The 22325-nt window shown below is 40.3% G+C and overlaps 1 protein-coding gene across 1 annotated transcript; it reads right to left on the bottom strand.

The window, feature by feature from the left end:
* Positions 1–8108: 8108 nt before the first annotated feature.
* Positions 8109–14906, bottom strand: LOC141583119 (tripartite motif-containing protein 43-like). Its single transcript, XM_074392492.1, has 6 exons — positions 14496–14906; positions 13812–13907; positions 11477–11704; positions 10461–10483; positions 9832–9929; positions 8109–8725 (listed from the first exon to the last, which is right to left on the bottom strand). The coding sequence occupies exons 1-6, from the start codon at positions 14904–14906 to the stop codon at positions 8232–8234; spliced, it is 1350 nt and encodes a 449-aa protein (XP_074248593.1). The 3' UTR covers positions 8109–8231.
* Positions 14907–22325: the final 7419 nt, after the last annotated feature.

The raw sequence follows: 22325 nt of genomic DNA, 5'->3' as shown, positions 1-22325 counted from the left end.
GAGTGGAAAACTGGAAGGTGAGCATGACAGAGAGAAGCTTCACTGAGCAACAAAACAGCTCACCAGAGATCTAAAGTGAGTAACTCTTTCTTGCGGCTGGTAGTACCGATGTCTGTGTGAGTCTGGCTGAGTCTGGGGTTTTTATATGCTCAGAAGGGAGGAATTGAGTGCTGATTGATCAATAGGTGGCCGTGGATGAGCCAAAAAAAGCACCATAAGTTCTCACTCCAAGCCACAGACTCCACCTGGAACTGGTAACCCATCCCTGGCTTGAAGGTTGAGTTTCAACAGGGACCCACCCTTTGTGCCCAAGAACCTGTCTGCCTGCCACCATCTGCATTCAGTACAACTCAACCACTCTGTTTTCACAGAGGAGAACTTGCAACCCTGTGCCAAGCTGCCATTAGCCCCTTCCAGTCTCCCTCCTGTGCTCCTTGGCACCCCAAATCTGGAAGACACCAAGGCAGTGGTGGGGGATATTGTCAGTGCTGTCTTTAGTATGTGCACAACTGGCTGGGTTGCAACAGCACTCGGGCTTGACCACAGCTTTCCTCCAAAATTATTGCAGGTGCCAAGGGAAAGGCAGAGTCCAGGGAGTAAGAACAGAGACATCTGAGCCACTTGGGGGAGAGGCGCTTCCTGGTCCCCAAGAGTGCAGGGATCCTGAGTCTGGAGCTGCAGCTGGATAGCTGCAGCTGTGTCCCTGAGCCTAGCTCTTCTGCCTTACCAACTCAGCAGGGGGCAGGCTTCCCACCTGTTCCTGGCTCCCGCTGGCTCCATGGAGTGTGCATCCCTGGCTGTGCCTCCCCCACTGCAGCTGGCACCCCCACAGAGGCTGCTCCAGATAGGCCACCACTGCCATCAGAGGCAATTCTTTTAAAAACTACATTTTATTTAATGAATGATATTAAACACAAATAGCTAATTTTAGAAATATTGTGTTTTCCATGTTATAGTTACCCAGTGACTATGGAAATTAAATATGTATTACAAACTGAAAGTGAGAAAATCAAGACATAAAATTTTGTTTGTTTAGCCCATTGAAAATAAAAGTCAGAATATGCTTCAGTAAGGCTACCTGTGAATTAAAAAAACATAATTATTACAACAATCTATTATGGTTATTCCTTAAGTGATTCCTAGAAGTGACAATAATTCATGCTCTTAAGCTAATGATTTCATTTTTTTCTCATAGATTAAATATAAGCATATATATTTATAGCCAATTTAAAATATTTTTGACATGTGAAGTAGAGCATGGCATCAATGATGATACCAATAAGAAATTAAAATATAGCATATTATATTAAAAGTTGCTGTTTATAAACATGTTGTATTATTGGTATGTCATTTGCACATTTTTTCTCAACAAGTCTTGCTATGACCATGAAGACAGAAAGCACTGTAGCTATAGCAAACAGAAAGATATTTAATAAAGGAATCTAGAAACAGCTCTTATAAAATAACTGTTTTATAGAAAATCTTAGGAAGAAAAAGCCAAGGAAATCTGCCAGTGACTTCTAGAAGATCAAAATTGTTTAGTTAACATGGGAAGTAGTCATTGATTTTCTCAGACTTCTGCAGCACTAGTGGGAGTATTTTGATAGACAATGTCCACAGTCACTAGCAAAACCTTATGTCTGTCATATGCATGTCCTGTCCCATGTGATTCTTTGCTGCACCCACGTGAACAGGAGTGATACTTGCTTCTGTTATCCCCTCCAATGCTTTTGTTAATGCCTTGTATTTGTGGAATACAATCTAAAATTCTGCTGGCAGGAATTATGAAGAAATAGATGTTCTGGGCTTCTAGTCTCTACGACACTGGGAAAAGAATACACAGAAAATTTATTATTGAGTGGCTAAAAGACAATGAAACAAACTCAAAATAGTTTTTAAGGTTTATACCTTTTAAAACAATTACATGGGACCTTAAAGATACTCTACCTAAGCAATACAATCTCCATTGCAGGGTATTAATCAACACACTTAACTATGTAGTCTCTTCAAGGAAGCTCAACCATATCTGAAAAAGAAAGAATTGCAGTCCATATATATAATTATTAGAGAACCTTTGTTTTTGTTCTTGAGAAAAATCTGAGAATTCTCTCTTCTGTGTTATTCTTGTCTCTTGTTTATAATTGTCTCTATTTTTATATGCATAGTGAGAGTTAGAGCTACAAATAAGTATATATACCTAAGATCTTTATGGATTTGTGCATTGTAGACATTTTGTGCAAATCAAATGATACAATATGTGGTTCTTTGTGTCTTGTTTCTGGCATTTCACATAATTTATCCAAGGCATTCGTGTTGTAAACAATGTGTTTTACTCACCTGTTTAAACTAAGTTGGGGTAGAAGAATAAAGTGCTGAATATCTAAGTTACTGAACTCATTAGAGCTCTTAGTTTTCTCTTGAAGTCTGATCTAGATGGGTAGATCCAATTATGTGGCTGATTATGTCTCTAAATCCTAATCATTCATTACTTTTCAGAAAACCTCAAACAAAAGCATTTTAGGAAATTCCTCCCACCATCTGTAGACCAGACAGTTATTATTACACACTCTAAGAATATTATGCTAGCTCCTCATAATATCCAACAAATTCTCATTCAATTTGTAGATATTACTATGAAACTGTACATTCTAAAATGGTAAGGCCAGAATTGGTCTTATTTGCCACTATATTCTCACTTTCTAATGCAATTCTTAGAACATAATACATACTACATGTGCAGCTAACAAATATATGAACAAATAAAAGACCTAATATAAAGAAATGTTGCATTGAAGTTTCCAAGAACATAATGAATGAAAATTCTAAGTGACGAATGCCAACAAAATCAAGAAATAGATTGAATGCCAGATTCACAGTCTAAGAAAATATCATTATGTTTAGGTTTTAAATAATTACAACAAAATTTTATTTCATAGTGCTGATTTTGAAACTTTTCCTGGATCTTCAATTTATTAAAAAAAGATAAAGTGATAGGGAAGGAGAAAATAAAACTTAAAATGAGGAGGCTACCATCACTTAAACTATCATATGTTCTATGGTTTGGCTCCTTTCTGTGAAATCCCATGTTGAAACTGATCTCCAGTTTGTCAGTGTTGAGAGGTAGGGCCTACTCCGAGGTGTTTGGGTCATGGGAATGCCTTCATGTTTTTGGGGTGAGATGGGGTTGTGAAGTTTAGCTTCAGCAGGAATGATTATGTTTCTGAGAGAGCAAGTTGTTTTAAAAAAAATCTGTCTTCCTGGTTTCTCTCTCTTGCTTTCTCTCTCACCACGTAATGTCTTTGAACCTGCCTGCTTCTTCTCCACTTCCTGGAATAAATGAACTCTACCAGAGTCCCTCACCAGGTCCATCTGCCCAATCTTAGACTTTCAGTAGCCAGGATTGTGGGCATTGACTTCTTTCTATTACAAAATACCTAACCTCAGGAATTCTGTTATAGAAACACAAAGTGTAATAAACCAATGTGTAGTAAATTACAAAGTAAAAGGCAGTATAAATTACTTATGGAATGGATAGTACAAAATCTATTTACATTTGAAAGAATAATCTAGTAGATAGAGAATGCAGATTTTTATAGTAAAATGAGATACCCATGTCTCAGAAAGAGAGAGAGAGAGTGAGAGAGAGAGAGTTAGAAAGTAGTAAAATAATTTTCAGCATAGTTTGCAGAATAAAGGTGGACTGAAATATGAACACGTCTTCAAAAAAAAAGAAAGCAAATAAAATTTTGGAGCATATTCATAAAATAAATGTGGACTGAAATGTGAAGACATTATAAAATCTATAATATTCTCAACCCCAGGAAATCAGGGTTCATTTCTCACAGATAATCAGTCATGTGAAGTCCTTCATTGAACCTGTTAAGCTAAGAGCCAGATCTCCCTAATCTATGGAAGTTTATTTAAAGCTTATTTGACAGGCATCACTGAACAAAAGGAAAGTTGAGTCCTGAGTGGGTGCACACCTTGGTGATTGGGAAAAATGTTGAAGCCAGAACATATGGGTTCAGTCCTTTATACTTCATATTCCCAGTGTCCTCACACAGCCTCGTTAAGTCTCCCATTTTTCTGTGGCTCCACTATAAACTGGCTGGGGTGTCTGCCTCACATACTCTGAGGGTGACTGGAACCACCATGGCTCTCCAAACTAAGACTAGGAGACACAGCAAGGCTTAGGAGCCTAGGGGAGCAGCCTGTGGTGTCATTTGAGATGTTCTGGGAGCTGAAAAGTAGCATTGTGTCACAACTCTACAAATTGAGGACAACTTAGAGGAAGGTGATTCACAGGCTAAAGCCCAAGTCCTAGATTGTGAATCCCTTAGCCGAGACCTTCAGCATTTTCTGCTTTCTTTTGAGGCAGGTTGGAGAGCTCCAGTGATCCTTGAGATCTGTGACTGCTGCATGTCACGATCATGGCATCTTAGAACCCTGAGTGTGAGAACCAATGAAACCTCCGTCCCAGGTGATATGCAAATGTGTCCTTTCTCTAATCAATCTTCTAATGCAAATGCTAGAAGTTTTAAAGAACTTTGTTAAATTTTTTAATTTTTTTAAATTGTACTTTAGGTTCTAGGGTCCATGTGCAGATCATGCAGGGTTGTTGCATAGGTGCATACTATATGTGGCATTTCTCCCCATGTTATCCCTCCCCACACTCCCTACCCCCTGCTGTCCCTCCCCTAGCCTCCCCCAACTGCCCCCAGTGTGTGATGCTCCTCTCCCTGAGTTACATGTTTGCATTGTTCAACACCCGCCTGTGAGTGAGAACATGTGGTGTTTCGTTTTCTGTTCTTGTGTCAATTTGCTAAGAATGATGGTTTCTAGATTCATCCAAGTCCCTACAAAGGACATGAACTCATTGTTTTTCATGGCAGTGTGGTATTCCATGGTGCATATGTGCCACATTTTCTTTGTCCAGTCTATCATTGATGAGCATTTGGGTTGGTTCCAGGTCTTTGCTATTGTACACAGGGCAGCAATGAATACACATGTGCATGTGTCTTTATAGTAGAACGATTTATAGTTCTTTGGGTTTTAAAATGCTTTTTCTGGCACTTTCACTTACTGCTATCTTAAATTTGGGTTCTCTCTCAATGATTTGCTCTTTTTTTCCTTGCCTCCTCATAAGTTTCTGTTATTTCTCTTATTCCCATTTATTTGCTTTTTTTTTTGGCTGAACTACCTTTACAGTTTCTCTGTCTTATAGCTGTTTGTTTAAGTAAATTTTAACCATTTTGCAAGGTACTGATCCAATTATTTTATATAGGTGCAGGATATGTGTGTGTGTGTGTGTGTGTGTGTGTGTGTGTGTGTACACACAATTACTGTGTATATATCAACACTATATTATGTAAATATACGCATAACACACCCATGGAGTCCACATCCACACACATTGCTTTGAGAAAGGCACTTTGTTCTGGGAATGAGGCTTATAAGCAGTGGGTGTGGGAATCAAAGTGAGGCAGTTTAACTTCAAGACATTGCTCTAAACCATGACACCATATTACTCTCAGCTGTCTTTTTCACTTTGGATACTGATATACAACAGACACTTCATGCTAATTCCGGGAAATGATCATTTTGAAATGTGCAGGAAATGTTGCCTGTTCCCTTCTTTATCTGGATCCCTTCTTCACTATGACTTTGCTTTCTCTCACCTAGGATTACTTTTCTGACACATGCATGGGTACATCCCATTAAAGTAAGAGAGTTGTACTTTGTGTAAGGCACTGACAGAATCTCTCTTTCTCCATATACACCTGAACGTGACTGTCCTCTTTCTCCGTTCCAATTGTTTAACCCCAAATACCTTTTACCTTTTCAGATGTCACAAGGATGTGACTGAGTAGTTTCAAGGGCATCCACTTTTGCTTCCTCCTCCTACCTTTGAATCCTGCATCTGCATTGCTGGGTCTCAGGCCAAAGAGGAAACCCTTGTTTCCCATTCCAGGATATTTTGATGACCAACTTTTCTTATGTTGTGAATTTGAAGGATAAGGGCAGATAATGAGAAATGGATAGACAGGGACCTGTGTTCTGAGACCTGGGCCAGAGGACTGATGGAGGTGGAGAAGAATCTCAGTGATTCTGGCAGGCATCATGGATCACGAAGGGCCAGAGGAGTGGAACATATGGGCACAGGGTGAGAGGCCTGTGACAGGACACAGCCTATCTCCTTCACAGCAGAATGTTAATAGGCATTAGATTTTAATAAACAGAGAACATATCTCTGAGTCAGCATCAAACATTTCTACAGTCCAGAAGAAGGAATAGCCACAGCACCTAACCTCACCTTCCCTTGTGAGTATGGGAGTCACAGGGCAGTGAGAATGGAACAGCGTTTATCTGAGGTTAAAGCCAATGCTTCTCTCTCTTTAGTCCACACTTACAGTAAGGTCCATTGGATGCCGTGGCTACAAGTTTCTGAACTTCTGGCTTTTGAAGGAAAGACTTTCTCACCCTCTGTGCTGAAGGTATTCTATGTATTATGAAATCTGGTTAGTGGCTCTTACCATCAAGAAATCTTGAAAAGTACAAGGCACTCAGAAGGCCTACATTAATAGTTTCCAGCCACTTAGAGACATCAGAGGGGTTCCTGCCAAGGGTGCACTGACCTTTTTCATCTCACTGTCCTAGAGTTAGTGGGTCTGTCTCTGGTCATCTTGAAGGAGATGGATCATCCTTCACTCCCTCTACTTCAATATCTTGTGCATCTTCCTCAACGGTTTTGCCATGTTGTTTTCATAATGATTGTCCAGTTGATACTAAATCTTGAAGAAAAATTCCAAAAGAATATTTAATTCTTTTTTGGTCTCAATTGTCAATTGCCCTTTTACACGAATCTGGGGCAGATCTAAAGGGCTTCTTAGAGCTCATGTTTTATAGGACCACAGTCTCTGGATGTAGATCCTCAATGTCCACTTCTTAAAGATACATTCCATCCCACATTCTCTTCCTATGATGTAACTTCAAGACTGCTACTGTTGAATGTTCTAGTCCCTTTACTTTGTGTAGTGTTGTGACTATAGCTGATGTTTTACTCTAGCATAATAACACTTCTCCTGACTCTGTGGGAATCTTCACTGTGGAAAGGTAACTACCATGCTGTGAGCAAGCCCAAGTGGCTACGTGAAGAGGCCCTTTGAATATATTCGAGGTAACAGCCCCAACTGAGGAACCCCAGACATCAGTCAGGATCATCTGCTAGACTGGGAGTGGAACATCTGTTGCCACTATTTAATTGGTGATCATGAAAATGACCATGTGGTAGGTAGACAGACTCAGTTGACTCACTAGAATCTGGGTTTTTCTCAGAACTGGGTTTTGCTTGTTTTGGCTTGTTTTCTTTTTTCCTGACACTAATGTGTTCCCACTGTAACGTGAGGTGATGATGATGTCTCAGGTCTAGGTTATCAGTGAGAATTCACAATCTGTGTGAATTTTAAGTATAAACACATTTTAAAGCAGACAGTCTGCTCCTCTGTCTATTTTCCCCTGGGTGATGCTGTTTGCTTTTTTAAACAGCTACAGAAGTCAATGTGGGTTAAACCTTTTGGGTTCTAGCTCAGGCATTGCTGGCAAGTTCTCAGAGAAGCAAGGCTCCTCAGGCTGCACCATTTGGCCCATGTCTGCAGATGGCTGTTCTATCTAGGTTTTTGTAAGTTCACTCTGATGTTCACACAGTGATAAAAATCACTTAATAATGCATTTCTCAGAATGTGTTTTTGTCACCATAGGACACATGCCTGTTAAATCCTCATTTTTGCCCAAAGATTCAGTGACAATTTAGGTGTAAAATAAATGTTCCCCCTAAAGTGATGAGGTGCAGACTTTATTGTATCAATAGGAGGGAGCTCCCACACTTGCAAATGCATTGTACAAAATCCTGTCTGTCCATGGTGTGCAAATTATGTTCCTGCCTGAGATCATTCAGCTGGAATCACACACCCACATATTTCCAGAATTCCATCCAATAAATTCACAAAGCAGTTGAAAATCACAATATACACTTTAGGTAATGGGCCATTAGAGATTATTTTAATTGTAGAAAAGCATACAAAAATATTTTGCATTTTACATATTTTTTATTTAACTGTAATAAAGTGACACTAAAACAGAAAAAAAGCCTGAACAGTATGATTCCTTTGCTTGAACAGTGAAGGACTCCCTTGTACATGCAGTTCCCAAACAGTCAGCTTTCTTTATCTTAATCATCTGTGGCCAGTGTAAAAGAAAGGCCTGACAGGGAAATTTAAGGAGCCATCCGGGTAACGCCATATGAGGGAATTCTTGGCTACATTAAAAAAACTCAGACTTCCACTTTCAAAATCCAGAAACACACCAACCCGGCCCAGAGGTTTCTCTACATAGTGAGCAAGCATTGGAAAGCTGGTTAAGAGACGGAAATGATGATTCACCTTCACACATAAAAGAAGAAATATGTCCACAGATGTAATCATGGTGCCATTATTCCTTATCTGGGAGTCCTTACAGACACCCAGAGCCCAGTCCCAAGAGTCGTCCACATCCAGCTCCCAATAGTGTTTCCCAGAGGAGAAGCCCTGGGCTCCCCATGCAGCAAAATAGTCAGGTCTGTCAGAATTCACAGATCCACCTTCCCGTTCAGGTCTAAACATCCAACTTCTCACATCCTCAAACAGGCTGATAATGGGATTGCTTACTTCATAATTGAAGGAAATTTCCACTGTAGAAAAAAGAGAATGTTCCAGCGAAAAGCAGCTTCTACATTCTTAGGTTCAGATAAGAAAGAGACTCTCACTAGAAACCACAGGTCAAGATTAAAAGGCAACTTTTGTCTGGAAAAATGTTGGAATCAGAGGGTGTTAGGATACCTGCATAAGTACATGGCTAAACTACAAGGACCACAATTTCTATAAACTCAAAAATATAAGGGGAGGATTGTCATGCCTAAGTCTGGTCAGCTACTTCTTATAACAACTGAAAAACTGGAAGCTCTTGCACTGCATCCAAGTCCATGGCAATAAAATATATGTGCATTTCCTCTTCCCTGTCAGGGAAGAGCAGGAGGCTGGGGACAGGAGACGAGGTGGGGAGCCATTCTTACACCTAAAAAAATTATCACTTTGCCAGAAATATGATCTGCCACTTAAGTAAGCAAATTCATACTTAAAGAGAAAATCTGAATCCATCTTCTGGAAAGTGCAGATTCCTTGCAGGAATTATCTGACTTTCATGCTGGATTTCAGCACAGACTTCTTTTATCTGCCTGATTGATCATGATCTGTCCTGGAGTTCTATCTAAGGCCTCATCAACCACCAAATCACTTTCCTATTGTTTGCAGATTCTCAGATTTGCATTGTTATTTAAGTTACTCATAGGTGTTTTGGTTGATTAAAATGCACATGATTAAAATTACAAATGCTATGAAACTTCACCTGAAGTTTACTTAAAAAAAAAAAAAAACACTGTCACCAAATCACAATCATTAACAGCACTTAATTTGAAGTTGAAATGTCCTGAATTAACTCAGTTCTGTATACCTCATGTAATACTTGTATACATGAAATTTTGTCAGAGAATGTTTCTAAGTCCTAAGGAGCCATTCTGCATGTTTTATGTTTTTCTAAGTAATATGTTATATGGCTGATTCTTATTACATTTTACCAGCTTTTAATTTAGTCTGTTTGATGATAGTGAAACTATAAATATAAAGACTTATTCACAAACTAGTTTCTTCCAGATGAAATATCATTACACTAGGAAAACTGCCCATAGAAACCATACTTGAAGACATTACATGTTGATCCCAGCAAGACGGCGACACTCACCTCGGAAGCGGTTGAGCCTGTGCACCAGTCCAGTGATGGGCCCTGCAGTAAACTCTGGATTCACAGGCTGGGGCATGTGCAGCAGCAAGGACTCGCTCCTGCAAGGAAGCAGGTGCAGTTGGTTAACCTTTCTGGTGTCTGTGTTTAAGAAATAGATTCCAACAGGAAATCCTTCATTCAAACCCACTTCTGATATTGCCATGTAACTCCACAATCCTAGGATGGGTTTATGGCTCTCTTAGGGAATCTTTCTAAGGATTCACTCCATTTCTAACCTACTACCACTGAAAGATAATTGCCTCTCTCTCTATCTGCCACCAAATAGTTTGTTTCTAATTATGATTCTGAATCTTAAAATTAGGCAACTATATCCTAGTAACTTCTGCATTGAACTCTTCAAAACATTACCCCCTGAGTCACTTGGGAAAGTAAGAAAAGATTAAAATCTGATACAGGGCATAAGAAAACATATTCAACATAACACACGAACACCTGAGTACACACACATACACACACAATCACACTGACACATTATGTTAACAAATTATGTTTTCACTTTGTTGAAAACAGCTTGATGTTTTTCATAGCACACCTTGTGCTTCGGCCTGCAATGATGACCAAAAACATACCTTGCCATGATGTCTCCCAAATCCTGTAAAGAGAGAGAGAAAAAAGATACTTCTTTAGAAAGTTGTTATTCTGGCTGGGTGTAGTGACTCATATCTGTATTTCCAACGCTTTGGGAGGCCAAGGTGAATGGATCACCTGAGGACAGGAGATCCTGACTAGCCTGGCCAACATGGCAAAACCTCATCTCTGATAAAAATACAAAAAAATTAACTGGGTGTCATGGTGCATGCCTGCAGTCTCAGCTACTGGGGAGGGTGTGGCAGGAGAATTGCTTGAACACAGGAGGTAGAGGTTGCAGTGAGTTGAGATTAGGCCACTGCACTCAGACTGGGTGACAGAACAACACTCTGTCTCAAAAGAAGGAAGCAAATGAACACACAAGTTGTTAGATTCCACCTGTCTAGTCTTTAGGTTTTGAAAACTTTCGAAGTACTACGTACTATCACTGCAGGTCTTTTAAAATGTATTCTCATTTCTCACATTAATACCAGTAAGACCAATTGACAGAATCTGTTTCTGATAAATTCAGGACCCTGGATCTGAGTGAGAGAGAAAGGTTGAGTAGTGACTGTGCATTGCTGCAGCTGTCTACAATGTGGTCTTTTTCAGGGCTAGTTCCTGAGGGGTAATGTGGCTCAAGTCAAGGGCATTTCAAACCTAGGACTGCCCAAAAAAAGGAAGAAGGAAATGTTAGTTTCTTCATAATTTCTATGTATCATCCAACATAGACAAAAATATTATTTTCACATGAAAGTTTTCTCTTCCAGAGTTTTAATGAAATGAACTGGAGAAGAAAGCTTGAGGTGGAAAATGTTCTGTGGAAATCTATCTGCACAGCTCCCTAAAGCTTTGTTTCTATGATTAGGTTAGGAGTTGTAGTTTATCTCTATAACTAGGTGGGAATGTCTATCACCATCAATGCAGGAGATGAAGTATGTCTTTGGTACCCAATGAAAAGCAAAGATGTAAATGTCAGCTAATACAAAGTGTCTCAAGGGACATCCTCATTTCTTACCTGGAGCAGCTCCACATCTGGTTTATGACACATTTCCATTAGTTCCCGATACATTTCTTTCAAGTGCTTCTTCTTTTGATGCATGTTGATGCAACTTCTCTGGATTTGTGGAAATATCTCTTGGTGTTCCTTGCACAGTCTCTCTAAATGTTTTTCTTCCTTATGGAGAACTGGATGCACCTTCATATACTCAACCCTGATCATCTGTGCACGAAGAAGTGCATAGGCCTGGAGAGACATGGATTTTGTAGGTTACATACCCAGGTCTACTTCCACCTCACAGAACCCACTAATTCATCCTGACCTTTCCTTCGTTTAATTTTCATTCTTTGCAAACACTAGGATAAGTTAAAAAGATCTTCCTTAGTGGAGACCAGGATGGTTGAAAGGAAGCTTCTCTGGAGTGCAGCTCCCACTGAGTGAGACACAGAACCAGAGCGATATCCACAGGCCACCCATCTGACAAAGGGCTAATACCCAGAATTTACAAAGAACTAAAATAGATTTACAGGAAAAAAACCAACAAACCCATCCAACAGTGGGCAAAGGATATGAACAGATACATTTCAAAAGATATATGTGAGGCCAAGAAACATGAAAAATGCTCATCATCACTGGGCATTAGAGAAATGCAAACCAAAACCACATTGAGATACCACCTCACATCAGTTAGAATGGCAATCATTAAAAAATCAGGAGACGACAGATGCTGGAGAGGATGTGGAGAAATAGGAATGCTTTTACACTGTTGATGGGAGTGTAAATTAGTTCAACCATTGTGGAAGACAGTGTGGCAATTCCTCAAGGATCTAGAAATAGAAATTCCACTTGACCCAGCAATCTCATTACTCGGTGTATACCTAAAGGACTAGAAATCATTCTATTATAAAGACACATGCACACATGTGTTCATTGCAGCCCTGTGTACAATAGCAAAGACCTGAAACCAACCCAAATGCCCATTGATGATAGACTGGACAAAGAAAATGTAGCACATATACACCATGGAATACTATGCAGCTATAAGAAATGATGAGTTTGTGTCCTTTGTTGGGACATGGATGAACCTGGAAACCATCATTCTCAAAAAACTGACACAAGAACAGAAAATCAAACACCACATGTTCTCACTCATAGGTGGATGTTGAACAATGAGAACATGTGGACACAGAGATGGGAGCCTCACACACTGAGGTCCATTGTGGGTGCTGGGGGGAATAGTGGGAGGGAAGGTAGGAGGGATAACGTGGGGAGAAATGTCAGTTATAGGTGATGGGGGGATGGGGGCAACAAACCACCTTGCCATGAATGTACCTATGCAACAATCTTCCATGACCTGCACATGTACCCCAGAACCTAAAAAAAGACCTTCCTTCAAAATGTTTATAATTCATCAATTCTTGAACACCTGCATAAAAGCCCTTTAGATTTAAATGTTTAAATATATGTCCTCTCAAATCTGAAATACCACTAGAAAACAAGTAAAATTTATCATTGATTGTTAAATCATCATCAACAATATATATATATATTTGTTACTCAATTAGTCTGTAGTCTCAAATCTTTGTACTTCACAGCCTAAACAGTCATTCTTAGTAAATGTTGTCAGTATATTCTAATCAGGGTCAGAAGTCATCACACAAAAAAGATCTCAATAAACATTGTAGCCCCCATCTCTGAAACTGACCACCTCTGCTCTGTCTCCTCCCTTCTTCTGTCTAAAGCTACAGTCTCACCTCACCATTCTAAGAACATGAATCCCCATTCCATTGTGTTTCTCCTCCCAATACTGACAAACTGTTCTCTCACTCCCCTCGTCATTTTGGTTTCTTCTCCTCAGCTTTTCATCATGTTACATTTTCTCCTACTCAAACAGGCATCATGGTCTGGGTCCTTTGCTATCAGATTTCACTAACACAGGCATAGTTCTTAAATTACTGTTTCCACCCACTTTTTTCCCTAGGAGCAACATCATATTTACTGCTAAATGCCTTTATTTCTCATTTACATATTATTTAATCAGTATTACATAATTCATCTCATACAGAAACCTCTGCCTGAAATACTGATTAATTTTAAGCGCACACTGGCCTCTCAGAATTTACATATATATATATTTATATATGTAAATATACATATATATATTTACTTATCTGAAAAACATTTCCAGAACACCTGAACAATTGTTATGTTGAACAGTCAGGTTGTTTTCCAGGCTATAAATAAACATATGACAAAATCTGGCATATGAGAATTTCAACTCAAGTTGCTAATATAAATGTTCTCGGCATGCCTGACTCAAACATGTCCTGAAGACACATGATCTCATACTTACACTCCAGAGGATGCTTGTTTTTACCTCCTCACTTAGATTTCTCTGATTTTCTTGAATTTTTTCCCATAAAATCCTCATTTGCTTTAAGAGCTTCTCCTGCAAAAGAATTATGAGGGTGAGCAACAGAAAATCAAATACCATAGATTCCATACTCTGAGTGAGATACGCAGGCAAGGGTTAAAATGTATGAACAGACTAGAGAGAGGAAAATAAACCAAGTTTTTTCACTGCTCATCCTCAGTATTTTCAAATCTGAGGTTTCAGATGTATAACAGTTTAGGGAACTGGTGAGTGAAGATTTCTTGTAACCTAGGTAATGATCAGTGAAACACCCTTCCACTATGCTGGCCGCCTGCTTTTGTCATTTGTCCAGTAAGATTAAATACATTTCCAAAATGTATTTTCTTTGTTCTTGTAGTTTTGGTAGCTTTTCGATGCCTTTAGTGTTATACTGTAGAGTCAAAGTAATAGTGACATTCACTTAATCACCCTCTTTTTGGGTGCAGGCTTTGTGAAGGCAGGTATAGTTGCATATTGAATTCAAAATTTCATCATTGGTACCTCCAAAAGCACCTGGCACTCAGTAAAGGATGGAGTGATCACCACAATGGTTCTCATCTCCCTTCTCATCTCTTTAACTCCTCCACCCTCCAGCCTGCAGGTGATCCCAGCATTGTGTCTTACCCGGTGTTCTTCAGCTGCCCCTTCAATGGGACAGTGTTTGTGAGCCCCGTGCTCCTGAGAGTTAGAGCACAGTGAGCAGAGCAGACTCTTGTCCGTGGCACAGAACATCTTCTTTGTTTCCCTATGGGTCCCACATACTTGTGTCTCAGAGCTCAGGAATTGCCAGACACTGGCTTTCCTGGCAATCGTCACTAAATTCTTCAGAAAAATGTTAGTTTTGAAATCCTTTTGATGTGATGGCTCCCTGCACATAGGGCAGTTGGCAGGACTTTGGGCTTCTTCCCAGGAAAGGCAGAGGCAGGGTCTACAGAAGCTGTGCCCACAGCCTATGGTGACAGGGTCTACCAGGTAGTTCAGGCAGATGACACAGGTGAGTTCCTTCCGGAAGGCCTGTGGGAAGTCTGAGTCCATTTTCCTGGGGGAAGAAAACCACAAGAATTTAATCTTCTGCCCTGGAGAGACAAAGATCCAAGCAAAGTCTCAATCAGGTTGTGATCAAATAACATCTTGTTTTTTTTTCTAGAGAAGAATTGGCTTTCATTTGCAATGACAGAGATAGGACAAATAGAAAACTGAGGCACTAAGAGCCATCAACCTCTGCAGAAAAATGTGATTGTTCTCCAGTCAACGCACAACCAGCTTTCCAAACCCAACTCTTTTGCACAGAAGAATGTCAGTTTTTTGAGGTGTTAGTGTCCACCAAGTTGCTGGGGCTTCTAGGATTTAATCAAGCTATCAACTCATGGGGTAGTTACACTCTAAATTGCCAGGGACTGGTTTGGAGAAGGGATGCTAACTAAGCTCTTCTACTCTCATCGTTTGATTTAACTGTAACAAGGATCCCTCAGAGTTGTCCAGAGGGCCCCTGCTTGAAAATAAAGCAGAGGTCATTCTTTGTCCAAAATCAGGCAAAGCTAGCCTTTACACTCCAAGGCAAAACAAACCAAGGTAAAGGCACTTCTCCAAGATAGAACAAACAATCATTTTTTAGGCTGCTGTGTTCATTCAATCAACAAAAACTTTGTGGCATGTTTACTATTCCTGGACTGTCTGTTAGTTTGGGGATATATTGATAAAATATAGAAGGGTTAACAGAGGATAGAAATGTTTTCTAAGCCCTTTGGAAGCACTGTCATTACTCTTTCACACAGTCAGAAAAATACTCAGTATCATGCAATAATAAAAGGCACTAGACAGTAAGGTGGTGTTTTAAATGGAAGGGTGGGGGGAAGAAAACGTAGGCCAGGCAAGGTAGCTCAAACTTGTAATCCTAGCATTTTGGGAGACCAAGTCAGGCAGATTTTTTGAGCTCAGGAGTTCTAGACTGGGCGACATGATGGCAAAGTGTCTAGATCAGCCTGTCTCTAAAAACACACACACACAGCCGGGCCTGGTGGTTTATGCCTGTAATCCAAGCACTTTGGAGGCCAAGGCAGGTGGATCACTTGAGGTCGGGAGTTCAAGACCAGCCTGACCAACATGGTGAAACCCCATCTTTAAACACACACACACACACACACACACACACACACTATATAGATTATATATGTAAAGCCCAACATGGTGGTCCATGCCTGTAGTCCCATCTACTTTGGGGGATGAGGCTGAAGAATTGCTTGAGGTATTAAGTAGAGCCAGTAGTGAGGATTATTTCCACCACTGCACTCTAGGCTGTGTGTCCCTGTCTAAAACAAACAAAGAGACAAAGAAAGGAAAAATCTAAAATCCTGGTTTCTACACAGTATAAATACAGAAACCCTCTATTTCTGATATTTCTGCATAGTTGCCCGTGAGACTTTCCTACATGGATAGCCATTTCTGGCTTTCTCCCACAGAGGAACTGAGGTTTCTGAAGAGACTTTTACCGTGTTTTAGAAAAAAATGTTTGCCCAAATCATTCAAAGCACTCTACCTATGTACAGGCATACATTGCAACATAGGCACATTTTCCCTAGTAGAGTAGAATATAACACATTTTTACACATAGATTACAACACTCCTAACCCATTTACAGAGTCTTCAGAGATTAAAGAATTACTAGATATTTGGAAACTACTGCAAAATGATTATAATCTATAAAACAACTAAAAAATACGTTAAGTAAAAAATTAATCATAACATTAATTTGAGGATCATGCAGCAAGACAGATGACAAAAATGTTTAATTTGTAAATAGGTTAAATGGAGCTTGTAAACCTATGGGTTATGTTTAAAATAATTTAAAAAAAGAAATGGAGCTGTTTTTAAAACTCAGAAAATGACATCATTTCATCTAAAAAAAAAAATCTAAGTTTGCAGATAAAGTCCCCAAATTTTGTTTGTTTTGGTTTGTAACCTAATAGCAGCTCCTACTCTGGAAAGTGTACACTTACCTCAGAAATAGATCTACGTTCTCACCTAAAGTTTGCTGTCCAAAAAGATGAAGTCAGCTCAGGGATCAGGGTCTCACGGCGCAGTGGCGGTAGCTTTTGGAAGTCTCCAAGGCCAGTTGCAAAGCCACTCTGTGGGTGCTGGAGAAGCATGAGCTTGGCTCCTGCGGTGTCCTTTTATACATCTCTGAAGACCACTCCCCTTTCCTCTAATTGGATTTCAGAGGGCGTAGGTGGGTGTTAACACAGTTGATTAAGTTTCTTCAAAACAAAAGGTTTTTTTTTTTTTTTTTTTTTTTCTTAACGACGTTTCGCTGTGTCGCCCAGGCTGGAGTGCCGCGAAGCTATCGCAGTTCACTGAAACCTCCGCCTCTGAAGTTCAAGCAATTCTCCTGCCTCGGCCTCCCAAGTAGCTGGGATTACAGGTGCCCGCTGCCAGGCCTGGCTAACTTTTTTTTTGCATTTTTAGTAGGAGGGGGTTTCATTATGTTGGCTAGATTTATCTGGAATTCCTGACCTCAAGTGATCTGCCTGCCTTGGACTACAAAAGTGCTGGAATTGCAGCCTGAGCCACAGCCCCCAGCTATTCACTTTTATGGTAATGTAAGAATTTAATCTAGGGCTACTCCTGGCCTCCCCACTCCAGAAGGAATATTTCTCCTTCTCCTTGTGCTGCAGATGAAGCCTTCCAAGGGCCTCTCAGCAGCCGTGGGACATATGATTCCCTCCTTTATTACCTGGCACTGCTCAACCCAGCTCAAGGGGTATAGGGAGAAAGTCTAGAAAGCTCTAGCCAGGTGCAGTGGCAGGCACCTGTAGTCCCAGCTACTATGGAGGCTGAGGCGGAAGAATCGCTTGTGCCTGGGAGGCGGAGGTCGCAGGGAGCCGAGATCATGCCACTGCAATGATATAGTGAGATTCTGTCTCCAAAACACATAAATCAATAAATAAATATAAAAAAATTGATGATTAGGAATACAATATACTAAGATATTTATGACAAAATATAAAGTAAGCAGAAAGCATATAAAATTGTAAATAGAATTTGGTTACTTTAACAAATATAGAAAAAATTAAAGGGATTTAATCAATTAGTATAATAATTGTGTTATCTTTAGGGAAATATTGGGAGAATTGTTTCCTTATTGTTTATAATTCTTTCCAATTTTTTTTGTGGGTAAGAAGTCAATAATGAGAATAACACTTTCAGTAGATTTCAAACACGGTGTATTCCATGAAGCTGATTTTCTAACTTGAAAAGAAAAATGATGATGTCCCTCCTTGACAAAATGCCTCATCATTAGAAACATGGTTTGTTTAGGACACATAGCTTTTTCTTCCTTATTTCTATATTTGTTTCATTTTCTCCAAATAATAGTAAAGATCTAGTTTGTGTCTCTATTTGATGTTTACAATTCCTGAAACAACTGAGCAGTGCATTGCACATAATAATTTCTCACTAAGTAAATTAAGCTGAATGTTGAATTTCCATCCAAACCTTTGAAACCAAAGGAAGAACTGTGTCTTCATCCTTCTTTTCTTGTATTATTTCTTTCCCCTGTAACAAAGGATACAGCGTGTTAACACAAGATACAGAGAAAGAGAATGTGTGTCTGTGTGTGTTTATATGTGTACATGCTTTACATATGGTAACCACATCAATTTTTGTATTTGTAGCAATGCCTTGTAATTTTGATTCAGAAGCCCATAGCATTTTATTAAAATTATGTTTCATTTGATTGTCTCATCTGTTTATGGGAGCTGCTAACAGGGATTCTGTGTTTCATTTACCATATACTATTACAAAATGTGAGTTTTGTGCTCAATCAATCTTCCTACCTCAGGCTCCAAAATCACTAGGACTAGTCACGTGCCACAATGCTCAGCTAATATTTGTACTTTTATTTGTCGAGATAGGGTGTCCCTATGTTGCCCAGGATTGTCTCCAACTCCTGACCTCAAGCAGTCCTCCCACCTCAGCCTCCCAAATTTATGAGATTAAAAGCATGAGCCACTGCTCTGGAGCTTATTTATTTACGTCAGAGTTTGTTCTTCTCTTCCTGGTCTATTGCATGAACTATCTTAGCTCCTACTGTAAAATATTCTTCTGCCGTGGTCATGTGAAACATTACAAAATTGTTTCTGATGATTCTTCATGTTTTATGTCACATATTCTAACATGATAGTGTGACTTTTTAAAAAAGAACAAAAAAATAAAATTTTGGCTAATCACAAACAAGACTTTAATGATCACTGTTGTGCTATAACTTATTATAATGCATTAAAAAATCAGGACTTATTTATAATATGCCTTGAGACAGATACTTCAGTCACTTGATTTCTCAGACCTCAATTTTCTTCTCTGTGAAATACTAATACAAACTGTGTGTAATTTATTTTGAAGAATTTGGAAAATTGTAACTAAATACTCTTATCAAGAATGATTGCTGTGTTTTCTATATTGTTGTTACTGTTGTAGCACTGAACCACTTACCACTTTTAAGTTTTTGCTCAAAGTGAAAATATAATTAATTAATATGTATTTCATAGACTATGATTTTTTTTTTTTTTTGAGACAGTCTCTCTCTATAGGTCAGGCTGGAGTTCAGTGGCATAATCAGCTCACTGCAACCTCTGCCTGCCAGGTTCAAGCAATTCTCCCTCCTCCTGAGTAGCTGGGTCTACAGGCATGCGCCACCATGCCTGGCTAACTTTTTGTATTTTCAGTAGTCGGGGTTTCATCTTGCTTTCCAGGCTAGTCTCGCACCCCTGACCTTGTGATCAGCCCACCTCTGGCTCCCAAGCGGCTGGGATTACAGGCTTGTACTACCTTCCCTGGCCAGACTAGTCTTTAGAGATGATTGAATGTGGAAGTTCAGTTGAGAAGTGACTTGTTCAAATTGTTAAATTAGAAATATTCAATGTTAAAATGGTAGCATGCTCTTGTGTTTCTCTTCTGTAACATTTAGGCAACTAATAAAGACCATACTGTTTTATCAACAGGCATGTCATCCATGCTCCAAGCAGCCACAGCAAGTATTCAAGGGAGTCATTTTCAGGAATTTCTGATGCTCTGTTTGATATTGAAACCAAAGTGGATCTTTGCAAAACTAAGGGAGAAGTGAAGAGAAAGACTGCTGTTGCAGCCTTCACAGTGCAGGCAGCTGCAGAGGCTTTGAAAGAAGCAGCCTGAGAGGGTTCTTTAGAGAATCCATAGAGATTTTTGTGGTATATCATTCAGAAAGGCTTATGATGGGTATATTGGTGAAGTTTAAAGGAGTATATTAGAAATAAAGCTAGACATTATATACAGTCATGTGAGTGTTCATATATTTATCTGTGTATATATTTTTCTTTTATTTCCTTGTTATGGACTAAAAATAAAAAATAATAATTAGGCAAAAAAAATAATAATTATTCTGAAATGGAAGAATCAAACTCAGTAAAACATCCAAGGGGAATGGGTAAATATGGTAAAACTCTCATCTGGCATTATCAGGGAATCAAGTCTAATCTGTTCATGTCACTTCACACATAGGAAAGCATCAGTGTGTCCTAGAGCGCACTGGGGAACATGCACAACTGCTCCAAGGCGGAGGCCTCACGCCCTGCCTGGCCCCCCAGGGCTCAGAGGATCACTAGCTCAGCACATGGTTGAGAAACTAATTAAATTACACTTTTAGTAAATGTAATCACTGTATAGCATAGGAAATAATTTTTTATTAAAAGTATTTTATATAAAACACTATCATATAACACACAAGGTAGAGAAAAATAGTAATGAAGTGAACATTTGTGAACCTACTAGCTATATTAAGAAAATAATATTTTCAATATCTTTGGGTCCCCTATGTATTCACGACAGTTGTGCTTTTTCACTTTCTTGAATTGTTATGTTTATTTCCTGTTATTCTTTATGATTTTATCATACATGGCTATATTATTTACATGTTTTATGTTTTTGTTTTATGTAGTTTACTATTTTTTATAAATGCAATCATGCCATGTATATTTTTATGGTACTTGATTTTTTCCCACAGGCTTTTAAGTGTTCAGCTAGATAGATAGCATTTATTCAAATGAAAATAAGATTCATGGACCATCAAGACACAGAAAATACATAATAATGTGAATAAGGAAAGTTAATATAAAGAATGATTAATTATGATAGAATTTGAGCAATGAAATATTGTCTAGTAAAGTGTAAGGAGAAGTCTAAATCATATGTGATGAGCACATATAAGGAATTGCCATTGTTTCCAGGGTGAAGTTTGAGAAGCCGATGAAGAGACCCCTCACATCTTGCCCTCACTGAATGTTGAAAGTTGCTGTGGTGTTGCGCATGAAAAACTTTTGGTCAGTCCAAAAAGTATCACTTGCTCAGAGGGAAGAACCTGGTACCTGGTACCCAGAAGTGCCCGGATGTGGCTGGGCGGTGTCCGAAGGCTGCGAGCAGGTGCTCACAGGCAGAAAGCTCACGCAGCGCCTGCCAAGCCCAGATGATGTGGAAATGGCCCTGGAGATGTACAAGCTGTCTCTGAAGACTGAACGACTTGAGAAAGAGAGAGACAAATCGGTGAACACCCATCAGAAATTTTCTGAAAAAGAGGAAGCAAAGGACTTATTTTTTCCTTTAAGTCAATACACAGAATCTTCATTCATCAACTCTACTCTTCGTTAAGCACAATCACTCTAAAAAGTGTCTGGGCTAGAACTTTATTACTGCGAGAGAACATGTGTAGTTATTGGTAATCCAGCCTTTTGTGGCTCATACGTCTACTTTCCTGGACTTGAAGTGCTGGGGGTGGGTGGCACAGAGTAGGCCCAGGCGTCGCCACAGCCCGGACGGTGCTTCTGCCACTGCTGCTCCGTGGAGATCGTCCCACGCCTGCAGGATTGTATCTGCCCAAGACGCGAGTCTGGTTTCATCGAGGAGCTTCCAGAAGAGACCAGGGGCACAGAGGATGGTTCTGCCCCCTGCGCAGCCCTCACGGACTGGAACCGCTGGAACCGGCTGCCTTTGGAGAACGTGGACCAGGACCTCAGGACCGCAGGGCCGCAGACAGTTCGCTCTCGGCATCGTTGACGGCGGCGTCGAGACCCCCACGCTCCCTCCGGGGGCGCAGGCTGTCGACGGCAGGGACCCCGAGCGCCGGGGGGAGCGAGAGCCCGAGTCCCGGCACCCGCCCCCGGGGCCCCGCGCCGCCTCCCCCCGCGGCGGGCCACCGGCCGACACGAAGGCGCCCCCACGCTGGAGGGGGTCGCCCGGCGCCTACGGACACCGCGCCCGCCGCCGTCCCCGGCCCGGGTCCCTGGGGAGCTCCGCCCTCCGACCCCGCGGCCCGCGGCCCGGACGCCGTCCTCACGCGGCCGCTCAATCCGTCTGAGAACGCGGCCCCCACCGGCGGACGGAGAAGACCCAGGCCCTGCCCGCCGCCCCGGCCCCGAGGGGCACCGGGCT

The sequence above is a fragment of the Saimiri boliviensis genome (genome assembly GCF_048565385.1).
Source record: "Saimiri boliviensis isolate mSaiBol1 chromosome 3 unlocalized genomic scaffold, mSaiBol1.pri SUPER_3_unloc_3, whole genome shotgun sequence".
NCBI classification, from domain to species: domain Eukaryota; kingdom Metazoa; phylum Chordata; class Mammalia; order Primates; family Cebidae; genus Saimiri; species Saimiri boliviensis.
The sequence above is the reverse complement of the archived record's forward strand: the minus strand, read 5'-3'. Positions and strand labels throughout refer to the sequence as shown.

Bases quoted from the DNA above. Each gene is read 5' to 3' on its own strand.
- LOC141583119 (XM_074392492.1), bottom strand. From the start codon at position 14,906: ATGGACTCAGACTTCCCACAGGCCTTCCGGAAGGAACTCACCTGTGTC. The intron at 11,705-13,811 runs GTAAGTATGAGA...ATGTCTCTCCAG, and splicing joins AAACAAGCATCCTCTGGAGT to GCCTATGCACTTCTTCGTGC. The intron at 10,484-11,476 runs GTAAGAAATGAG...CTCTCTTTACAG, and splicing joins CAGATGTGGAGCTGCTCCAG to GATTTGGGAGACATCATGGC.